This window comes from Pyxicephalus adspersus, chromosome 3 (genome assembly GCF_032062135.1).
Source record: "Pyxicephalus adspersus chromosome 3, UCB_Pads_2.0, whole genome shotgun sequence".
In the NCBI taxonomy this organism is placed as follows: domain Eukaryota; kingdom Metazoa; phylum Chordata; class Amphibia; order Anura; family Pyxicephalidae; genus Pyxicephalus; species Pyxicephalus adspersus.
Window position 1 is genome coordinate 31,078,344 of NC_092860.1, and position 23,983 is coordinate 31,102,326.

At 38.7% G+C, this 23,983-nt stretch overlaps 1 protein-coding gene across 5 annotated transcripts in view; it reads right to left on the minus strand.

The window, feature by feature from the left end:
* Nucleotides 1-4,326: 4,326 nt before the first annotated feature.
* Nucleotides 4,327-23,983, minus strand: part of GCNT1 (glucosaminyl (N-acetyl) transferase 1) — a 25,911-nt gene continuing 6,254 nt past the window's right edge. For all 5 annotated transcript variants that reach the window (XM_072404127.1, XM_072404129.1, XM_072404128.1 and 2 more), the window contains one exon: nucleotides 4,327-7,206. In XM_072404127.1, the coding sequence (XP_072260228.1) occupies nucleotides 5,816-7,099 (1,284 nt within the window). In that variant the 5' untranslated portion in view covers nucleotides 7,100-7,206 and the 3' untranslated portion in view covers nucleotides 4,327-5,815. The remainder of the gene's footprint in view (nucleotides 7,207-23,983) is intronic.

Consider the following 23,983-nt stretch of genomic DNA (forward strand, 5'->3'; position numbering starts at 1 on the left):
GGTCCTAGCATGGTGACCACCACACATCTATAATAAAAGAACACCAAAACTTAGATAGTTAGGGTTTGAATTAGCTTGAATTCTTATGGCTAGTGAAGGACCATCCTATGCACGAACCATAGCTGGCCCTAACGTCAAGTATTCTCTAACCCTGGCTTCCGCTTGTGGTAAGCACTTTCCATGCCTACATACAAACTGCCATGTATACTATAGTAGGAGAAGCGGTCATAATGCAATGTGTCCTGTTTGTATAAAATTGTGGCTGTAACATGAACAGGCAAAATGAAATGTACTTAAAGAATATGGAAACCTAAATACAATTATGTAACAAATATGTAACACACACACAGCTTCACATTCCTTAGATTCAGTGGCTGCATTGGTTTGCTTTGTTATTTTTCAGCGTTATACCCAGGTTTTATTTTTTAAAACGTTGCAAGCAATATTAAAGCTCATAAGCGTGGCTGAAGGAAATGTCCTGGTGTAGATTAGCCCATTGGAATGCTTGGGAATTTCAAACATGGGCTTTTAAAGCCTTAGGTTAAACGCTGAGGAAAACGCCTGTCTACATTAAGCCTTAACTGGCACATTTTAGGTACATTTTTTAGGTGTAAAAAAATATGCCTGCTGATCCTGCAAGAGTGCAAACAACCTTGTCACTTTCTGTGTACTGAATATCTCAGTGTTTCCCAGTTCTTTTCTGTAAACTTCTATGTACTGTACATGAATAGGGGGGGGGGGGGGGGGGGGGGTTGTCCGAATCAGAAAAGCAGCCTGGGGTTTTAACACTGCTCTTCTATAGATACAGTACGGTAGGTTAGCATGGCTACCCTAGGATAGAAAGGGTGTGAGTAGCTGGACAACCTGCTGAACATTAAAAAAAAAGTATACTAATGCAGCCACCACATCTAAAGGCTGCTAAGTTGTCACATATAATATTTTTTTATTGCCTATATCTGAGAGAAATCCATAAAAGATCTACAACATATACCTCATTCTAATTACATCAAACTGACAAAAGTGGATTAGAAAGAATTTGCTTTATGAATGTTGGTTTCTCCCTACAAGACAATTTAAATATTAGTAACTAATACAGGCTTATAGCGGATTTAAAAAAAATCTCTTTGTTCCATAAAGCTGAGAGCTGCAGTGGTTAAACTGCTTTTGCATACATGATAAACTGTTGTGTTCTTTCTGTGGTGCATAATTTTTTTTCTGTACACCACATTGGTTCATATTTTATTTCCAAAATCTTCACATCTGACCATAAAGTATTCTTTTACAGATAGTCCCCGGGTTAAGGACATCCAACATAAGGACACCTCCTAGATAGAACAGGGCTTCCCTGCTCACTCCTGTGCGGAGGCTGGGGGGGTAGCAATTTGCATGGCTTGCAGAGAAAATCTTTGCTAAACACAGCTGAGGTTGTGATGATCATAAGAGCTGAGCTGATCTGCAACCTCTTGTAAATCTTTAATCACCAAGAAAAACTCTGCAATTGTTTCTTTTTGCATATCAAAGCACAGCTTGCTCCAGAAGTAAAAGAATGTCTAGGCTCCATAAAATCTTTTTACTTACTTGGTTTGTGATTAACTCACACTGAGGATTTTATACAGTAATTGACACCACGCTGCCTAATATGTTGAGACGCACATCTGTCCTAATTGCATTTATTAAAATATTGTACCTGTTCCAACTTACATAAAAATGTAAATTTAAAAACAACCTACAGTCTCCATCTTGTCTGTAACCCGGGAACAACCTGTACTAGGACAGAATACAATTACCTTTGGTGTTAATTATTGCCAGAATTCTATTTCTATAATTCAGTCTTTAAATTTGTGCCTCCTCCACTCCTAGAGAGCAGCAAGAACTTCATTACAAATTATGTCAAAAAGTCAAATTTTGACACATGCATGGAATATTCCCTATTCTTGAGCATTGTGAAAACTTAGCTACCAAAAGAATCCCCACCATACAAGAAAGGCTTCTAACTAGCAAACCTGATCTGTAGCCAGCAGGGGGCGCCTACTGGCAGCACAAAGGATATTTTAGCATATTGCCCCTGATTCATCAAGCAGAATCGGATTATCGGTCGCGCATTCGTATTAGCGATCCGGAATCGTACGCGGTCGCGCTATTCAGCAACGGAAAAAGCTCGCGCACGGAGCCGCGCTTATCCGACAGCTTTTTACTGGCGAAGGCTGGAATCCGGCTGGTAGTGAGGCGAGTGCACGCGCATACTCGAGTCCGGACCGCGGTAATCCGCGATCGATGGCCGTGCGTACGTTCGCGCTTCCAGCGAGCGCGGATTTCATTGATGAATCAGGGGCATTGTGTTTCCATGCTGTGTTTTTACTTCTGTTTAACCAGGCAGACCTAAAATACAGAATTCTTGGGAAAGGCTTTGAGGGGGACCAAACACCTTCCTTATGGCCTGGCTATGATCCATGTCATCCTCATGGGTATCAATGTTTTGTCTTAGACGGACTTAACAACTTACCTGAAAACTGGTTGGCAGTTTGTTTCAGTTCAGTTTTGAGTTTTACTCACTGGAATGCCTGAAGAGTGAAAGTTGGTGAAAGGAATTTAGTACACAGGATTTCCAACAAGACATAGTTTTTAAATTTTTATTAAAGCAATTGCTAAACACACTGAAACTGCTACAGAGATTGTCTAGCCTCCCAGGTGGTATTCCCAAGTGTGGCTCGGGGTGAATTTTCCATACCAAAAGCAGTAGCCCCGAACCACACTCGAGGTGGAATTGCCAGGGAGTTTAAAAACTTACCTGGTAAGCAGTGCCCGCTATCTTCTTCTCCTGGCAATGCCGGCCAGGCATCCGTGTAACCTGGCAAAGCCTGGCATCTGCGTTCCCGGTGTGTGAATGTTGGGGACGCGAGGCTAGGGGAAGCAGATGCCGGGCAACTGCTTGCAAGCGTGCGGCTGGGAAGCGGGACCAGGCATGAAATTTAAAATACTAAGTCTTTTTAAATGTACCCCTTTTACATTTAAAAATACTTAGTATTCATACCGCTAGGGAGGTTAAACCGACTGACAGAGGGGCTGTTTTAATATACAAAGTATGAGTGCTGCAGATTGGTTGAGCCTCCTTCATTCACATTCATTGGAATGAACACAAGAGACACTATAAATTAAAAGAAAATTTATAGCAAACTCTTCAGAGCTCCTGATTTGTCTACTTTATTTTAAGCCAGAGACATACAAATAAAAAGAAAAGATAAAATAAAGGGATCAATATGGCAGCCATCTAGTATTTTCAAGCGTCACCGATAGTAGCTTTCAAATCCCGCATAAATTATTTCTTTTTAAATATATCAGGGATATTGAAATTAACTTTTTAAAGTGTATGTAAACATTAAATCTAAAGAATCTGGAGGAAATTTTCATACCTAGTCTATAACAGCACTACCTGCTGCAGGTAGACCATTCCATGCCAAAGGTTCAATAAAAAGACAACTCAAAAGGTCAACTTAGGTGGAACTGTAGTTCCACACTAAATATTACAAAGAGACAGGGTATTTGGTGCAGAAGGGAAAGATTAAAGTTCACTGTATCAGCGATCTATGTAATACGCATGCAATCCGGGAATGACTGAACTGCATTATGTCATGCCAGCCTGACCAATCAAAATGGAAGAGGGCAGATTAGTGTATGTAAAAAGTTGCAATCAGGCAGATAGTGTTATTTTATTGCAGATGGCACTTTGCCTGTTCCTGTCAACAAAGGATCTACCTGGTCACAATTATTTCATTTTGAAGGTTCATTTCTGCTTTAAGGAACACACATGGCATTCTGATGATGGGCAGTGGCCCAATGCTATTAGCCTGCAACAAGAAGTGTTGTTACTATCAAGATCTCTGGGTAAACCCAAAAAACACATACACAACATACTGAAAAATAGAACACCCTGGCTATAACCTCCTTCACTGAAAAGCACAGCGCTCAATCATTCTGCCAAGGTGGATTGATGGGCAAAATTCAGAGATTACTGTAAACGTCAGACGATTGTCGCCAGATATGAACAGTTGTGCTCATCCCAATGAACAATCAACTAAAATGTGCACATAACCTCAGCCATCAAATATTTCTGTGTGTAGTCTGGGGGCTCGATATCCTGACCCAACTCGACATCCAGGCTTTTGACAAATTCAAAAGTTAACTCACTTTCAGACTATAAATATTTACTGGCATCTAATAGCTGTGTGGATACTTGGATACTGAAGGACTAAAGAAAAGACAAACAAATATTATAAAAGCTGCGGCAAATGTTTTGTTTTTGTTTTTTTTTAACAATCCGACACCACATTTTAAGCATGTTTTAAGTTTTATTCAAATCAGCGTGAAAACCATTTACTGTTCAGTACCCATTTTAGACAATCTTGACCGAGAACAAATAAAAAAAAAAAAACAGTTTTTGATTAGGTAGAAAAATATAGAACATTCTTCAAATGAACATTGGACAGGCACTAACCACATAAAAAATGCCCTGAGAGAAGGTGCTCTGCATTTCAGTCTGTAACACATCAGTCTTGGAATTTGAAGAAAAAAAAAAAAAAATAAACATCTATGAAGGTTTATTGAAATGCCTAAAATAATCATGTATGAAAATACAATAGACATAAATATGTTTCCCTTGAAGTGATATAGGTCTTGTAGTTCTATAGCCAACCGATTATTTGGACACCAGCTAGACACAAAACTTCATTTACTTAATTACAGATTGGCAAACAAGTTTTTATCCTTTGGTCACATAAATCCAGGAACTTTTTATATTTGACTGTAGCAGAAATTCTATCTACAAAAACGCAATTTTCTATGAGATTAACACCCAGGTCCTTTCACTTGGGTTTGAGCACAAAGGCAAAAAAATGAAATGTCCCAGTAAAAAATCATCTATCTGGATACACATTGCCAGAAATTCACCAGGCCATTCAGACGTGGAAGAATGCTGGACCCCCCCAGATCCTATTCCAGGTGAAGCATTCAGTACTGTATGGTAAAAACAAAAGTAGGTTTACTCCTAGTGAATACCAGCAGGTGAATATACTTAGAAAGGTCTGATATTGGTAAATGAGTCCAAATGTGCAATTTACAAAGTTAAACTATATAATATAGCAGTACCAGAACTGATGAATTGCACAGTTGTAAAACCAATGATCTGATATATATAAAACATTAAACAGGTTTAAACAAAACAAGGAGATTTTTACATGAAAGCAAAAAGCCACGTATAAATGGCTGCTGAAAATGATTTCAGGAAATAGCTGCTGATGTTCATAACACAGTAATACCTCCAAGAATGCATGGCATGACAAGCAGGTAGGATTCGCAAATTCTACCTAGAAGTGGTCTAAAACACATTTGTAGATCAGAAACACTGCATGGAAGATATAAACGGTCCACTATTTAGGGTAAACCTCAGATGGGTAACAGTTGCTCCATATAAATGTTTACTTTTTAAACAAAAATGTGCCAGGATATAGAATATTTTGATTGTTGTAACCTTACCTTGTCAGCATCATCTAAACTGCCATAAATAATGTCTGGAGCTGACATGAGGAAATGACAATGAAGCTGGGATTTTATTGCACGGTAACTCCTACGGAGTTATTAAAACGACGTTCTACATCTTTCCAGCTGTGGAATAGTGCATAGCCTAGATATGTACATTTATTTCTCTTACAATCTAGTACTACTTGCAATGTGCAAGGACAATTTGTCACATCAAAAGAAAAATAAAAGCTACATGATTCTGGATTAGAGCACTGTGTATATCAAATGCCATGTATACTATTCAAGTGAGTGTTTCTGGATACAAGGCTTTGTATCTTAAATGTTCTTCAAGGCACTGAATAGCAATGGGGTCAACATTAACATCAAATTTGTTAGCAAACAAGTGGTGCTGCTTCAACATGAAATGCAAGTCCCCTGCACCAAAGACACAAACCGAGCGGATATGGGTCCCGCTGCACGGAGGATATGGGGCACCCTTGGTGACATCTCCTTCCCAGTACTCCCATTTCACAAATCTAGCTATAGAATTCATATCAGATACATCAAATTTACTATTTGCAGGGACTGATCCAGGCACTTGGGGAATCCTTTGTAAAGTAGCCCACAAAAATTCATCAGGGCTATAGGTATCCTTTGACCATTCTAGGAACGTTCTTGCATTGCCATCCTTCAAAACGTGTCCAACGAATGCCCTGCTGACAACAAAATAGGCACTCCCAGAAAATACTGATATTTGAATAGGTGGAGGTTCTTTGTCAATATTGGTTTTCTGGATACCACCGCTTGAGACGTCATAGTGTTTCCGCCACCTTGTTTCTTTATGTGCTGGCATCTTTTCAGTTTCTAGACTGTTCTCCCCCTTTAATGCTTTCAGCACTTGCACAATTTCCCTGTTGGTCTTTATTGGAAAATCCATACCACAAAGATTTATTAAGTATTTCCACCGTCTATTGGCTTGGTACAAGTCTTTCATGCAGTTGAGATCAGCCTGGACGCGAGTCCATGATGCATACACCACATTCTCTAGTTCGGATGCAATAAAGACATTTTCAAAGCAGGATGCAATTGCTTTTACGGCAGACAAAAAGGATTCTGAAGATTTTTGGTCAACGTGGATGCAGTAGTGGTTTTGAGGTGCATAAATGCTGCGTAAAAGTCTCTCCAGCATGTCGATTTTATGATGAACCACTATTGAATAGGCAATAGGAAATTCATTTTCCTCCCGACTGAGGGGATTTAGGATATATTTTCGATTTCTAGTAAATAAGTAGCAGTCTTTTGTCATGTTGATGTAGTCCTGTTCAGTCAGCCAACTATGCCTTTTCTTGTAATCCACTTCTAGCAGCTTCAATTTGGCATTTTCAATTTCCTCAATGTCTCCTTTAATGATTTTGGTGCAGTTCACATGGTCTTGGTTATCCTCTTTCAATTCTAAGTTTCTATTGCTAAATAACAGAGTTTTGCTGTGGTTCTTAAATAATGTAAGAGTCAAAGCCGTAAGAGCTATGAAGAGGAAAAGGCTTATGTAATTCACTTTACAATGGCGGAGTTTTCTTTTCAGCATTTCAAAAATTGATGAAGCACGAATACCAAAATAAAAACAAAAAGTCTAGTTGTCTCCCAATATCAGCTGTGGAACTGCAATTTCAAACAATGTGGGCCAAGTAGCTCCTGGAACAGAAAAAAAAATAATCTATGGTTAAATGTAAGAAAATAACGTGTCTTAAGCAAAATAATGCAGCACTTACTAGAAGGTGTGAATTAGCACCATTGGAGAAGTTGTTTCTATAGAGAATGAGAGGCTGATAACCTCAGCACTAGTTGTTCTCAGATTGAATACCCAATCATGTACAGGTTTTCATATTACTGGATAATAAAGAGTTTCACAACTTGTTTATCAAATTAGCCTCAAAGCATGGAGCAGAAAAAGCAATTATTTCATTAATTAATAAGCTATATGACTTGTACAAACATTTCACATTCACTGTCCTGCAGTTAAAGTGAAACTTTAAAAAAAAAAAAAAAAAACTTACCTTTACTTGAAAAAAGCACTTAATCAATGTACACACGGCATAGAGTAAATTCCCTGATGTCTTGGTTTCCCTTTTTTTTCCAGGGCTTGTGAATACATCCAAAGCTGCCATCTTTGTTCTTTCTAATGTCTCCCAATCTTATACTGTACAGGTGCAAGATCTTGTGACATATCTTCCTCCAAATTAAAAAAACTGGTGCCAATCTCACTGCGAAAGCAAGAAAGGTTGTTTTTTTTTTTTTTTGGTGCAAGCCTGATATTGGACATGTGCAGGGGGTAGAAGTCTTTAACTCCTTAAGTCTTTACCATCAAAGCATTAGGGGAGGGGGTATTGTGAGTTTAAGAAAAAAAACAAACATTTTTTTCACTATGTAAAAAGAGATAGACACCCGTTTAATTATTGTTGAAAATATTATATCAAAATTAGAAAATGTTTGGACTTGCGATAATTGATTAAAAATAGTGTATGGGAACAATTCTTTAAGGAGAACGGTTATTGCCATTTCATAAAAAGCTAAAAAGTTTAAAAACACAACGTGAAATAAGTGTTCTTCCAAGAACATAGCTACGCCAATTTCTTTTATATTGGCATGACTAGATAATGTAGGTCACATATTTAGGAAAAAACTACAGGCAATGTTTTCTAGCAGATTATTGTTATCTTTGCACAGAATTCTCTACCTGTAATTTGTCTAGAGAAGTAGTCCAAGTAAGTTATTGTGTTCCTTTTTATACATTAGCTGTGCTGATATTTCCGGCCCCACATATACCCATGAATAAAACTACTGATGTTACATATTTTTTGAATAACATAGAGCACTTCTCAGCAAGCCTAGGCAGTCTTGTAACTACAACCTCCTAGTTATGTATCTGCTGCCTATCTAGGATCGAAGACACCAATACCGATAAATACTGACGAGGAATCTGCACAGCACACATCTAACTTCATTTATTCTGTGCAAATGTGCTTTGTGAATGTCTCACGCTGCTTACAGAAAACTTTGCTGAAAGTTACTAATCCAACCACCAGTCACAAACCCAATAAAAAACCATGCCTGTATTAGTAGAGCAGTGTCCAACAAAACATATTCTGTCAATTATGAAGTAAAAACAACAAAGGTTTTTGATAATTACTCATGGGAGATGTTCATTCAGCTGTTTCAGTTTGTTGGGGGATCACAGGTATGACACAAAACTGTTTAATTTACCAGCTGAATATGGCATTGTTAAAACAAATGCACCTTGCCATAAAGAAAAGAGAATTAAAGCTCAGCTCAATGACACGGACAGCAAACAGCCCGGATATAAATCTAACTGAAAAAAGTAGTAATAATGAAAATGGGGGAGGGGATGCTCCTTCTGGCTCCATCCGGCAAACCTGACATGTCCAGAAAGTTGGAATCGTTGCCTAAGAGGCATGTTTACAATGTCAGGATGTTCAGGTGTTAAATGAAATCGTTTATAGCCATGTCATACCTATATTTTGTTTTTTGCAGCAAAGTAAAACAGCTGAATAAGAGTAGCAAAACTGTAGTAACTTTTGCCAGGGGCTACATCAGCTTCAGAAGGACAGAAAAGACAGAGCAGTCTTTTACCCTTTGCTTGCCTTACTGGGTACAAGCTTACTTGTTCTTACGTGTTCTTCTAACTGTAATATAAATGTTGTTACTAAATTTTTAATATGTGAGTCTTGTGTGCATAAACAAGGATTTGTAATAAAAAAGGGGAAATGCTGGAGTGGCCCCATTCAGTGACTTACAGGGCTAAGCAGATAACCTGCAAAATGTTTTTTGTTACACAAAGGTCACTTTCTTGGTTTTAGCATCTCATGAAATGCACATGAAAAGCAGCCAACTACATATTCTCCAAACTGTTACTGAATACATAGTCTAAGTTTTCTACTATTATACATACCAACAGCAACAACTGTGCCTGGAAATGTTAACGTTTCAGCGGGATGTGTTCCTGTTGGAGACCAGCTGTATGAAAGTCCTCTGTTATTCATGTGTGAAAACACAGAGCTTGCAGGAGCTGGGACTCTGAAAGCAGCAATTTATAGCAGCTAAGAGACTTTTGGATTGCGATTTCTAAGATTTTATTTTTTGTTTTGGTTAGTGTAAGGTTACCTAGTACCCTAATATTTAGCTAAATATAAATAGTTAAAAAAAAGTTCACATTTTAAGAACATTTTACCACCAAATAAATGTTACTATGTTAGAAAATAATAGAAAAATAATTCCTTGCCATGTCAAGAAAACTGACCGGGATATCTTCCACTCCTATGCAGAAAACACAGTTATACACATACATATATTTATTGTATTTATGCTGCACCGCTCACCTTCATTTCCTTTCCCATAGTAGATTGATCATGTGCATGTATATAATATTTGTGTAGGATTCGTTGCTCTAGAGGAGTTTACAATCTACTACTACAACCTCTGAAGCACTCCCACTAGGGTAGTTCCAGAAGTTTGTGTTGACTATACACACAAAAAGGTAACAAAGAACCTTCTCTAATTTATTTTCTTGGAATTTAAATATTCTAAGGAAGGGGTCAGCAAACTCCTGCCTTTAGGCCAGATACGGCATAGCCAGTAGTCCGTTCCGGCCTAAGGCCCCCCCCCCCCGGTCTATCCGGCCTAAGGCCCCCCCCCCCGGTCTATCCGGCCTAATCTCATCCGGCAGGGGTCAGCAACCTGCTCTTGCGCCTCCTTGTTATGCCTCCCTTCCCTATTTATCAGGGCCGGCGTTAACACTTCTGCCGCCAGGGTAAGGGGGCATTCCCTCTCCTGTGTAGGCATTGCAGAGAGGGATTTCCCTTCAGGGGCGTTCCTGGTGGGGGGCGGAGCCATCAGCATGGGACTCAGGAGAATGTCTGGCCTAGTGTGCCTTTTTGACCTCCTAAAATGGCCTAGTAGCCAAAAAAGATTGCTGACCTCTGTTCTATGGGATCCAAATGAGTTGTCCACTCATGATTTATCATGTCAGGATTCTGCTATTCCTAATATTTTACAATGCTTGTCCGGCCCTAGATTCTGCCAGCAAATTTTTAATTACTACTCCTCTCTGTACTGGTAGTAGGATAGGGACTACCATGCAAAGAGGAAGAAACAAACCACATTTCAGAAACAAAGACGCCGGTGAGGATCCATGGCACTGCATTAGTCAGGGTAGCCTGTATGGTTTACTTGATATATGGGCTATCTTTGGATGAAGCTGTGGCTCTGGGCCCTATTGAAAAGTCTCTCTACCTTCTCTACAAAGGGAACTAATTTGTTCCTTGAGTATTTCTGTTTGTACTCGCACACCATATTCATCCGCTGATTGGCACTTCCAAGAAGATGCTGAGAGCGGTAACCCAGAGCCACACTCGGGGTAGCTAAAACAGCAAAATACAATAAATCAAGCCTTACCCGATTCCTCTGGACGACGTCCTCTGCATTCGATGAGTCACCAGGAGTTCACAGTGACGATGGTGCATGCAGACGTTCCGTTCGAGGCGTGGCGGGAATTTCAAATCTATTTATATTGCATTCAGTACAAAATAACAGTATTGAATGCAATAAATTGGATTTATATGTGTAAAAAGCAGCACATTGTCTTTCATTACCATTTTTTTTTACAGTATAATTGTTTGTTTGTTTTTTTAAATTTACTTAATTTTATATTTTCACATGATTTTGTGTTTCAGACTTTATTATACTCATACCATTATATTATACTGTAATATAAATTTTCATGAAAAACAATGTAATGCTTTTAGACATATAAATCCAGACAGAAATAAACCACCCAGGAGGTGAATAGATCATACTCATGCAGTGTGTTTTTATTGTATTGTGGATAGTTATAATTTGCTTTTGGTTTGCGAATTAGGTTTTATTCAACAAAAATTTAAGTTTATTGTTCTGGGTGTCACATTTTAGAAACCCTGTGAAACGCATGGCTGGTTATATGAGGTTTTCCTTGTCTGAGCAATCTTCTCACATCATTATTTTGTTCAAGCCAAAGTTTTATTATCTAAGACAGTCTTAATCATTATACATTAGCATAAAAAGAAAAAAAAAAATACATAACTGTTGCCAAAATAAAGCTTTTCACGCTCACATGCATACTAAACTGACCTTATAGCATAGCGTGAGAAGCGATCTGTCATCATAATAAGCTTGGGGTTTCTTCTTTACACACTTGTACTAGAAGTTAAGCTAAAACAACCTGATAATTATCCCCACTGGGATTGCAGTTGGAAAAGTCATATCTATAGACAGATGACCCTAAAAAGCATCTGGGAAAAAAGATAAAAGCCACTAATTATATTCCCTTCGCAATTCTCAAGCTCATGTACTGTAACCTGCAGAGAGATTGTATTGGAGGCCAATTTTTACATTTATTTGGTGATCCAGCAGAAGGCAACCCTAGATGTGCATATGTGTATTAAGTAGTTTGACCCAGTATACATAGTCAGACTCTATCCATACTAATATACAACGGCAACACATGTTTGCACCATTGTGGTGCATTCTCAAAAATGCTGCATGTCTATTTTTTTAGTATGTGTTTAAAAAGCCCCAATAAAACAAACCTTGACCTGGACCATAACATACATCCACTAAGGGAGAGCGTTCATGTGAAAGGAAGCCTTTTGTCAGCAGACCAAACATTTTACAAGAAAACCCTATACAGATAAATAGTTCTGAAAAATAACAGACAAATGTTAACGTGCCATTTACTGTAGTGACGCAATACAAACTTCAGGCACTAATTAACTGCAAGGGATATACTAGATAGTCAGTGTTGTGCATCTTAGAGAGTTGTCCCTATGGACAACACCTGAATTATAGCAATTAGTTCTATCAAGGCAAGCATGTTCAACAATAAAAGACTCATTGCAAAAAAACAATTATTAATGTTTAAAATGACCACAAGATTGTCATTTTCACACCATACAGAAAGAAAGAAAACGAAAGAATTGTAAAGAAAGATTCAAACAGAAGAGTTAGATGATCCTACCATGCGGTCTGCAGTATGTATAAGATCTATGTAGGACACTAGCAGGGGGGTGTGCTCAACTGTGCAAGCAGCAAAGGGAGCAGCCCCGGCCCTCCCAGAGCACAGGGAGCAGCCCCCGGCCCTCCCATGGCACAGGGAGCAGCCCCCGGCCCTCCCATGGCACAGGGAGCAGCCCCCGGCCCTCCCATGGCACAGCCCCCGGCCCTCCCATGGCACAGGGAGCAGCCCCCGGCCCTCCCATGGCACAGGGAGCAGCCCCCGGCCCTCCCATGGCACAGGGAGCAGCCCCGGCCCTCCCAGCACAATCCTCATGCTAACACCTGTCCACCCCTGAAAGAAGTTACAATGACCATGTGAGTGTCAGCACTGAACCATGAAGATATGGAAGAAGGTGGCCTGGTCAATTTTCTTTTTGTTCCACTGCATAGTCAGGTGCATGTGAACAGTTTACCTAGGGAAGAGGTAACAGCATTATGCACTATGGGACAAAGGATGGTGGAAGCAGCACAACTTTTAAGATCTGCTTTTTCAAGGTTATGTGGAGTCAGTGAGCCTAATTTATTAAAGCTCTCAAAGGCTGGAGAGTATACATTTTCATCAGTTAACCTGGGTGATCTCAGGAGATCAGAGCTGATTTTGGTAGCAAAAGGGAACCATGCACATGAGGCAGGGGGTTTTATTGTTTTGTCTGATAATACACCCTAGACTGACTCCAGATATCAGCTGGTGTAGAGCCATTACCTCATACTAAGTTCAGATGTTCGCAATTCTATCGAATGGAAATGGTGGCTTTAAAGAAGACCTTCTATGGTAGGAAAGTTGTCAGCTATGGTCTACAACTATGTCACAGACAACTTTGTGGTCTGAAATGCTTTTCACTTCCTCTTAAATGTGACATATCTACAATGTCCCTTAATGAATACTTTTGCAGTTCTTGTAAAATGCTTTTCTTCTGTATTTCATTGGAGGTCACAGGTCCCAAGCAACTTACTTTGTTTTAGTGGTCAGGCCTGCTTCCCGAGTTTAAGTGTTCCTGGTTTTTATGGATACATAAGTCTACCATTTTTGACTGCTTATTACTCCAGAGGCTAGCTTGGTGAAGAGAGGAGTATAAATCCATATGGAGGAACCATGATCCTAGTAGAGGACATAAATCCATTGGGCTGATGTGTCCCCCAAACCACTAAGGAAAAGGATTTTATTGCCAAATATTCCTACTTATACTTCTCGAATACATAAACAGAAGAAGAAATCACAAACAAACAATCAACTCTCTACTCTCTGTTAATAGGAGCAGTTTCTGGAGAGACTAACTTGCTGTACTTTTATTGTAAATAGAGCCAAAGTCCAATTAAAACACTAATTTTTTCCAACTGGAAAAAAACATATACGTCATTTAATTTGCAAAAATCATTTTCAGCTTCGGATGAACTGGTCTTGCTGTCAAGCAGTTAACGCGGCAGGTGTGATTTATTCAAGGGGTGACATAGAAAAAAGACACAATATTGTTAATGACCACAATGAGCACCAAGTTACCAAACTTTGTTAAAAAAAAAAAAAAAAAATTACACGTGTTAAAACTTTAACACTATAGAAGAGACATAACTAGCAAGCACTGTTGCAGATTTGAAGAGCTGTTAACAGCATTTTATTATTATTATACAGTATTTATATAGCGCCATCATATTACGCAGCGCTGTACATAGTCCATAGTCGTGTCACTAACTGTCCCTCAAAGGAGCTCACAATCTATTGTCCCTATCATAGTCATATGTCATTAAGTTTAAGGGAATTAGTCAATTGTTAGGGAGAAGCCAATTAACCTCACTGCATGTTTTTGGGATGTGGGAGGAAACCGGAGTACCCGGAGGAAACCCACGCAGACACGGGGAGAACCTGCAAACTCCATGCAGATAATGTCCTGGCTGGGGATCGAACCTGGGACCTAGCGCTGCAAAGGCCAGAGTGCTAACCCCTGAGCCACCGTGCTGCCCACAGCATACTATTTCAGCATTCTAAAAGAAACCTATCATGAGGTGACCATTCCAAATTGGTGAGCTTCCAATGCACCCTTATAGCAATGCACCCTGCCCACCCCTTTATTCTTCACACACATAGAAGAGAAGGGCAATTAAACTAATAAAAGGAATGGAGGAGCTCAGCTATGAGGAGAGATTAGACATTTTAGGGGGGATATGATCACCCTGTATAAATATGTAAATGGTCCATAAAGAGAACTCTCTTCCCAAATATTCACTTTGAGATCATTACCAGGAACAAGAGGGCACTCTTTGTGTCTGGAGGAAAGGAAGTTTAAGCTCCGGATAAGGAAGGGATTCTTCACTGCAAGGTCTGTGAAAATGTGAAATAAGTTCCCTCAGGAAGTAGTTTCAGCAACTACTATAGATTGCTTTAAGAAAAATCTGGATGTTTTTTTCTAGAAGCACAGAATATAACTCGGAATTAAAACTTTAAAAGCTTTGTAAAGATAACAGATCCAGGGAAGATCCGATTGCCTCAGAAATCAGAAAGGATTTTTTTTCTCCCTGTTGGAGCAAATTGTTTCAGGGCATTTTTGCCTTCCTTTGGATCAACTCTGTTCATGGTTTTATATCTTGAATATGTTTATTTCTCTAATGGTTAAACTTGATGGACTTATGTTTTTTTTCAACTTGACTTACTATGTAACATAACTAGAGCTGCATTTTCTGCAGAAAATGTTAAGCCCTTCTATTACTCAATTACTCTTCTCAGAAGAACCTGAAAATATATTTCAAGGCAAACTTTTTTCTCTAATTTTGGAAAGAGGGGTTGAATTCGAACCTAACCTAACTTAGAATTAAGTTTTTACTGTAGTCCAGGGTTCCCTTAAGGAGATTTCCCCCAACATCCTGCCCTGCATAAAACATTCACCAAAGTGATGGCAAATCTCCAACAGCAACATAGAAATGACGTTCTATAGTAGGGAGAAGATGAAAACTTCCGTCAGATTTTATTTTTTGTATGTGAAGGATATTTCCCCTCATTTCATGTCTGCTGAAATCCATTGTCAGCAGAACAGGAAGAGAGGGGTAATTTTGAATGGAGCCCCAAGTTAGTAGTACAAACCCAGAAGTATTTCCACACTCTATAGCCAAAGACATATTCTTTTAACTACCTGTAAGTTTCTTCTATTTCACTATGTACACCTGATGTGGGTCACTATTTGAAAATTGCTGAAAACACACCAGAATTCCCCACTTTTTATTATCCAAGGCACCCAGAGGCCATCTCAGACAACCAAGCTCTTCCTATCACTAAACTTTCAATCTGAGTCTGTGTTCCAATGCTGGCCTGGGAGCATCAGATAATAATAGAAATAATAATAATAATAATAATATTAATAAATGGTCACTCTTCCTGGGAAAACTACTACTAAAGCAGATATTTATTTGACAGGATTCTGCTTCTATTTCACCTGCCATATAAAAAAACAACATTCTTATTTTGATGAAACCTGCACAGGTATGGTTTCCAAAAGAACTATATAGCAGTGTTCAATAAAGTCATTTCTGTACTGTAGAAGGCAAGGTATGTTAAATAATCATAAATATTTAGTAGTAAAAGAGCTCTTTTATGTAAATCTGCCTGTTACAACCAAGTGCATTTCTTTTATTTTCTCACAAACGTAATTTTTTTTATCTTTTATGCCTTTGTTTGAAAACCCCATGCAATTTACACTTCTATATATTCTCAGATTTTTGTAGCTTTTATTAATAAGGTTACTAAAATATCAGTTCTCAATCTTCAGTGGATTTCCATATATGTTATATTGAATTAATGTGAGAATGGGGGGGGGGGAAATGAATTACTGACATTGAAACACCTGAACCTGGAAGATTCTGCACTAGCAAATGTTTCAGTAAATGTCAGATTCACATCTTAAACAGAATTCCTGGAGTGAAAAAAGATTTAAATAGGCATAATGTGCAAATATTATATCAAAAGCTCCTAAAAGCCTTAACATTCCTAAGCAGTTTGTTTACTTTAAGCCCTGTTGTAGGCTGACCCTGGTAAGTTGTCTTCTGCTAATCAACTGCTCCCATTCTCAGATCTCCACAACATACACAGGTTGCATTTTGCAGCCCCAGATAAGACCTAGGAGGGGCTTTAAGATAATACATAAAGTGTGAACAGGACAAAGTCAAGCTCTGAATTTCTGAAAGATTTTTGTTGCACCTATTTATTAGATATAAGAGAATGATTCTAATTGTACATTTTAAAGCATTAAAGCATACCTAGACTGAAAAAAAATCAACATTTTTACTCTACATAGAAGGGTACACAACCTTTCTAAATAAATAAAAAAGCAGCTCCGCACCGCTGTGACAATCAAGTTTTAATGGGAGCGCAGAGCCTCCCAGGATAGCTACGTCATGCATTCCGAGAGGCTCTGGCTGCTCTTTCTGCTCATGCCCGATATCAGGCCAATATTTTTTCCACCAAGGGGAAAGAGATGCCAATCTCACACATGCGCAGGGAGATTGTCTCTCTTTTTTTATACCCCTTCACCTGCGCAGTGCCAGATCAGGTGACGTAGCAAGAAGACCATAAGAGAAGAAGAAAGACAGCGGCGCTGAGACGAAGAAGAATCCCATGATTATACAGGACCTGATCGCAAGAAGAACCAGCGCCATCGAGGGATCTGCTGTATTAAAGGTGTCATTTTTTAGTTTAGTTCGCTTTAAGAGGACATTTTGCTTAAACCTTAATGTATTATGATAAAACATAGCAAAGAACTATATTGCCAGTCACCCAGCTAAACTCATTTATGGTGATCCATACGTCTTACAAAAAATATAAAAAAATAAAAAGCTCTATAGCACAAAAAGGCATCAAACTTAAGCCTGCACAGTACGAAACTGAAACATTTCTCTTAAAGAGGAAGTCGTATCTCTGAAATTTATTTTTACTAATCTGAAAACCTGGCATTAGAACTGCTGTCAATTGAACACATACAGAGAGATTCAAGTCATTTCCTTTGGCACGTTGTGCAGGAACTGATAGACATGAACAAGTTTCCTTCCAGCTACACAGCATTCTGGCTGATCATTTATACTTTGGAAACCAGGAAGAAAAGAATGCACAAGTAGTACAACATATCCAAAAACATAATGTAGTGTTTTTATTAACTGGTTTTACCAATACAATTTGAATGAAACTATCCTTGGTAGTTGGGCTGTGTAGAGGCAAAATAAAGAACTCATCGTCATATACTGTTAAGTTACCACAAGACAAAATACAATAATTGCCTTTTCTGTAAATAAAAGGGAACACAGCTTTCAGCATACATATGTAGATTTGTACCCAGCTGGGGAAAAACATAATACTTTCAGATAATGTAAGCAGTAATGCAACAAGATTTAGATCTTCCACAACCCATCCCAATTAAAGATCTGCCCATAAACATGCAGTTTTCTTATAAAGTTTGGCAAGACGAAACAATCCAAACCAGTGCAACATTCCCAGCACCACACCCCCGTCCCATGTACCTCATGGTCAAATAGCTGTTCTCCTTTATAAGGTGAGGTTGGAAGTCTACTGGCACCGATATTAACACCAAGGACCATTTCACTGCCAAGTACATTTATCTATTGTCTACAGATGTATCTGTAATTTAGGGTAACCATTGTGCTGCATTGCTAGTAATTTTCCGATGCTTATCCCCTTAGCCAAAGATTTGGCATGTATTCCATGCATGGCCAAGCAAAAAGCATTTGTTTTTAAGAACAGTAATAATGAGCCCCCCGTGTGTGTGTGTATATAATATATATATATATATATATATATACATATACACACACACACACACACACACACACACACACACACACACAACACACACACACACACACACACACACACACACACACATACATATATACACACACACACACACACACACACACACACCTGGGGTTCTTTTTAACAGGATCTATATCAACTTTCCTTAGAAAAATACAGGGGATTCTAATACTGTCCTTCTTCTGTCCTTCTGAACATACTTTAAGCCTGGCTGCTATGCTGACCTACTGACTTCAAGACGCGATTTAAAAGTTGAAGGAACAAACCTCCCAGTTTGAAGGAAAACCCCTCAGAAACTCTGCTACCAGCAGAGGGAAGACTACTATTGAAGCCCCTGGATGCTCTCGTTCTTTTTTTTTTTAAATCCATGTGGATAGAAGTTTAATGGAAATGCATTGCTCTCAGATTTCTCTTGTATAACCCATGATTAACCCCTTTCACTGCCAATGACTTGTCCCACCCACATCATGGTACTGAATGGGTTATACCAAGCTCACCGCCTGCCTGCTTGAGCTTTCTTTAAAACTGTCAAAAAAAGGGTGACATGATTGACCTGTAAAGCCACCTGATCAAGTTCTACATAAAAGCAATGTCAGCAGCCTTGTAATAAATATTAAAAAGGTTTTAAAGAAAGGCATAGAAATAGGAGAGAAAGGAGCCCAGTGTATGCACTCTAAGACGTATGTTCATACCTCAACAATGCAGGAACACATATTTGGTATATGAGCTCCTCCATTCATTTTATTAGTTTAGTTGCCCTTTTCTGCAATCTCTCAAATTCCACAATGTTCTTTCTGTGAACTGGTGCTAAAAACTGGACTGTATATTGCAGACGAGGTCTGACCAATACTTTGTTTAAATAGGGCAATAATTATTGGTGAACTCAGGCTGATAAAGATTACCTATAGATATATTAAGAGTAATTCTGCACCATCCACAATTTTAAGGCTTGACAAAAAAAGTATTTACTCAGCAAAGTGACTTTTTTTTTCCACATTTCAATTTGAGTGCACTAAAAATCACATTTTAGTGTAATTTCCCTCAGTTACAGGAGAGTTTGGTTTGAAGAACAGAAGAAGGTCTAGCACATTTAACCAAACAGATCCTGTCTGGTAAACCTAAATCTGATCTCTAAGATGAAACATCATTCTGCTGAGTGATAAGTAGAATTTAAATGTCACGAACAAAAACTGCAGCCTCCCACACAGATAAAATGACACACTACTTATAAAGGATGCAGGTTTTATATTGCATTCTCACATATATGGGATTATTTACATCAAAGTAATAAATATGAACACCTTAACAAAAATGTAATGGAAAACTTTATTATATAGCAACTTAACAGTGTTTGGATATGGTGGCTGCATACCAGTAGCATACTTCTGCCCTTGGGTTGACAACACACATTCACTAGATTTTTATTAATATTAGATTACTGCGCTGTACATTAAATAGAATACAGTATATATCAGCGGTTGCCAACCAGTGGTAAATTTTGGTGGTCCACAGAATATTAAATTAATGAACTAAATTAATGAACTGTACCAGAGACGAAAAAACGCGAGGCGCAGCGTGACGTCAGTGTAGTCTGAAGTTGTATGAGGCAACCGTTGCCGAGCCGTAAGCTTCAGTATTGTTTCCATTATTACAACGCTGCACGAATAATGATTGTCATCCAATTGTTTTATTGTATTTGTTTATTTCTCAGATGCTCTTTTAGGTAAGTATGATATATATGTTATATTTATTGGCATCAAATAGTTTGACTGTGACACTTTAACGATCATGTCTTGTTTGGTCCTAGATTCAAATGAAATAAACCCATAATGAGTGAGAAAAAGCAAACAAATATTTTGCATAATACCAAAGATAATGCAACTAATGATAATAGTAACAGTAGTAATACTTCACTTAACCGTGAGCTGATCAATGAATCAGAACCTCCACAGTTCTTGTTAGGCACCATTAGGAAGATCATTATTTTACAAATGTATGTATCTTTTTGAAAACAATCAAAGTAATGGTCCGCAGGAATTAAAATTATGAATTTAGTGGTCCTTGAGGTATGAAAGGTTGGCAGCCGCTGGTATATATAATAGATAAACAGCTATAATATATAATAGATAAACATTATCCCCAGACGTGTGTAAGGACTACAGAACCCCAATGCATGCAGCCCAGAACAAATAGACATTACACAAGTTTTTTTGTTTTACAAAGCTAAGCACTTTACATTATCTAAATAACACACTAAAGTAACAGGAACAATAAATATATTGTTAGGGTTTGTATAAAACAATAAGCTGATCAGAAAAAAATTAATGTAAGAAACATAAAAAAAATGACTAAGCATATGCTGAAGACTGACATTTATTCTGTTTATATTTATTATATATATATGTTTATTTTATATATATATATATGTTTGTTTATTATATGTTTATTTTATATATATATATATATATATATATATATATATATATATGTTTATTTTAATCTTCCCTTGATAAATATTATAGGTTTCATTTTATTTCCTACTTTAGATAAAGTCATGTCACCACTGGGTTCCTGCGCTTCTCTATAGGCTGATCATGGCTGGTGTTTGGGGGTCTAAACATGAATTCCTGAACACATGACAGCCCTTTGCTTCTGTACTTCTCTCAATAGCCCTCAGCACTGATCGCTATTCACACCATCAGGTCTTACCACACACACATCCCCAGGTGCCAAAACAGTTCTGTCATGGAAAGCAATGCTAAACACAAAGCCTGATCATACTGAACAATGGGTTCATTTCATGCCTTTAGAGCCCACTGAAGTACAAGACAACAAATGAGAGGAATGGAGAAGAACGCAGATATGAATAGGACCTAAGCAACCTGTGAAAGAATTAAGGTGAGGCTGAAGTTCGGAGCTCTTCAAGTCATTGTATCATTCACGTTACACATTCACATTCTGTCCATGAATTCCTCCAGGCAATGACTTACATAGCAGCTACCTGTCATTAAGCCCTGGGTGGGGCACCGACAATGGGACTCACCCAGATGATTCTCTGCTTAGTCACAGAATTAATTAAATACATACCCTAAGCAGATAGAAAAGAGAAAAATAATGCAGCTCTATAATCCTATTTATATAGGCAATGAATTGACTTTTGATTCACTACCAGCCTCTTGCAGACTACTGTACAGCAAAGCTCAGACATGGGGAGGTAAAAGCAGAACAAGGAGCCAGTAAGGTATGCTGCAGAGAGCGCTATAGAGAGATGTTCTCATCAGTCATCTGCTTCTGTGAGGAGAGACAACAATACCTCGGGTCCAATCTGACAACACAAGCAGACACTTGCTATTCAATAAAGGATGACAGATGGACAGCTCAGTGTAGTCTTGGCATACAGATGGAAGCACCATGACCTTACAGTGTTAGAAGGGATCACTTCACCCCATAAGAAATATGATGTACAGCACGGTGGCTCAGAGGTAAGTGCTCTTGCCTCTGCAGCACTAGGTCCCAGGTTTGAATCTCAGCCAGGACGTTATCTGCATGGAGTTTGCATGGGTTTCTTCTGGGTACTCCGGTTTCCTCCCACATCCCAAAAACATGCAGGTAGGTAATTAGCTCCCCCCAAAATTGAGCTTAGACTGTGGTAATGACATATGACTGGGTTAGGGGCATTAGATTGTAAGCTCCTTTGAGTGACAGCTAGTGACATGACTATGAACTTTGTACAGCGCTGTGTAATGTGATGGCGCTATATAAATACTGTGTAATAATAATACATACACAATATGGCCAAAACCTCCCAGGGGACACTAAATTGTTGACACCTAGCAGTGCCCTGTATCATATGAATATATCACACACCGGTATTCATGCTGATGGCAGCGTATACCCCAGGGAACAATTCGTGCCACTGCTTTAGTGGCTGATTGTGATTTTGGCAAGTAATACAAATATTAATAAAAAGTTTGAGACCCCAAAGTACCCTATGTTATCTGCACATAGGAAGCAAGCTACTTGAATAATAATCCCGTACAGATACACACGGTTGTAGAAATAGAAGATGCCATCAGAGCTCACATTGCTGACCCCGTATCCTACACAGAACTTCCACTACAAGAAAAAGTTGTGACTGTGCAATGTTGTCTAGAAAAACAAGTCTGCATTTATATCAGCTCACAATGGTGTCCGGAATACCCCCCAGGAGCTAACGGCAGCATTTGTACAACTCCATGGCTACTGTACACACCATCATTGTGTTCTATACGTTTGTAAAGATCGCTGGATTCTACCTAGGAAATTGATAAGCATTTGTCATAGAATGAACCAGGAAGAGGAAACAGAAGAAAGTCTCATCATTACCAGTAAATGATTTGGGGTGGTCGATGTATGAGCACACCGACACTGCTGTGTGTTAGACTGCAATACAATCACACAACAACACTACACAATCATAAAACACTACAGCACTCATACAATACATTAATATCACACAACAATATAACACTACAGCACAATCATACAACACACCAATATCACACAATACACTACACAATCATACAACGATATCACACAACCATACAACACACAACAACACAGTCATACAACACAATCACACCGATATCACACAACAATACAGCACTACAACGATATGACACAACAATACTTCACAACCACACATCTACTGAACTCACCCGATAGCGCTATTTCCATCTTTCCTCGTACAATCATTACAATTGTAACCCAGACACTGAAGTCTCATATCCTCCATAGCATTCCCTTTTATGTATACATCAGTGACAGAATTTCCAAATATTATATGAAATCTGTAGCTTCAGGTAACACAAAAACTACCTATTGGTAATCAGGCAGCTCCGGTAATAGGGTGACAACCCCCTGCTGTCCACTTCCCCTGGGTTGTCACCTGCGCTGCCATGGAAATAGTCAATCATCATTACAAAGCTGAACAATACAGGGGCTGAGAGTGACTGCAAACAAATGCTCAGCAATACAATTATTAATAAAGAGGATTTATATAGCGCCAACATATTACACAGCACTGTACATTAAATAGGGGTAGCAAATGACAGATGAATACAGACAGTGACACAGGAGAGGATCGTGACCCAAAGAGCTTACAATCTAGGAGGAGGGGGAAGTCTCATACAATAAGGGGAATAGTAAGAGAAGAACACATGGCAATACAAGTCTGTGGCACACTGACAGATCTGCTGAATTCTATTGCCAGGTCTCTGCATGCCATCCCTAGAAGTGAGGTGTATTGCTGTATGGAAATGGTGACATACCTTCCATTCATCTTAATATTTCTTTCTGCTTTCATGTGTATGGAAAAAATATAAATGTATCATTGGAGACTTCATATACTGCAAATAGCAGGAAGTCAGAGGAAATCTCCCAGAAGAAGAGTTACCATGACAGATGTCCCTGGAACAAATGTCCCCAATAGAAGAGTCCCTGCAACAAGTGTCCCCAAATAGAAGGGTCCCCTGGAACAAGTGTCCCCAATAGAAGGGTCCCTGCAACAAGTGTCCCCAA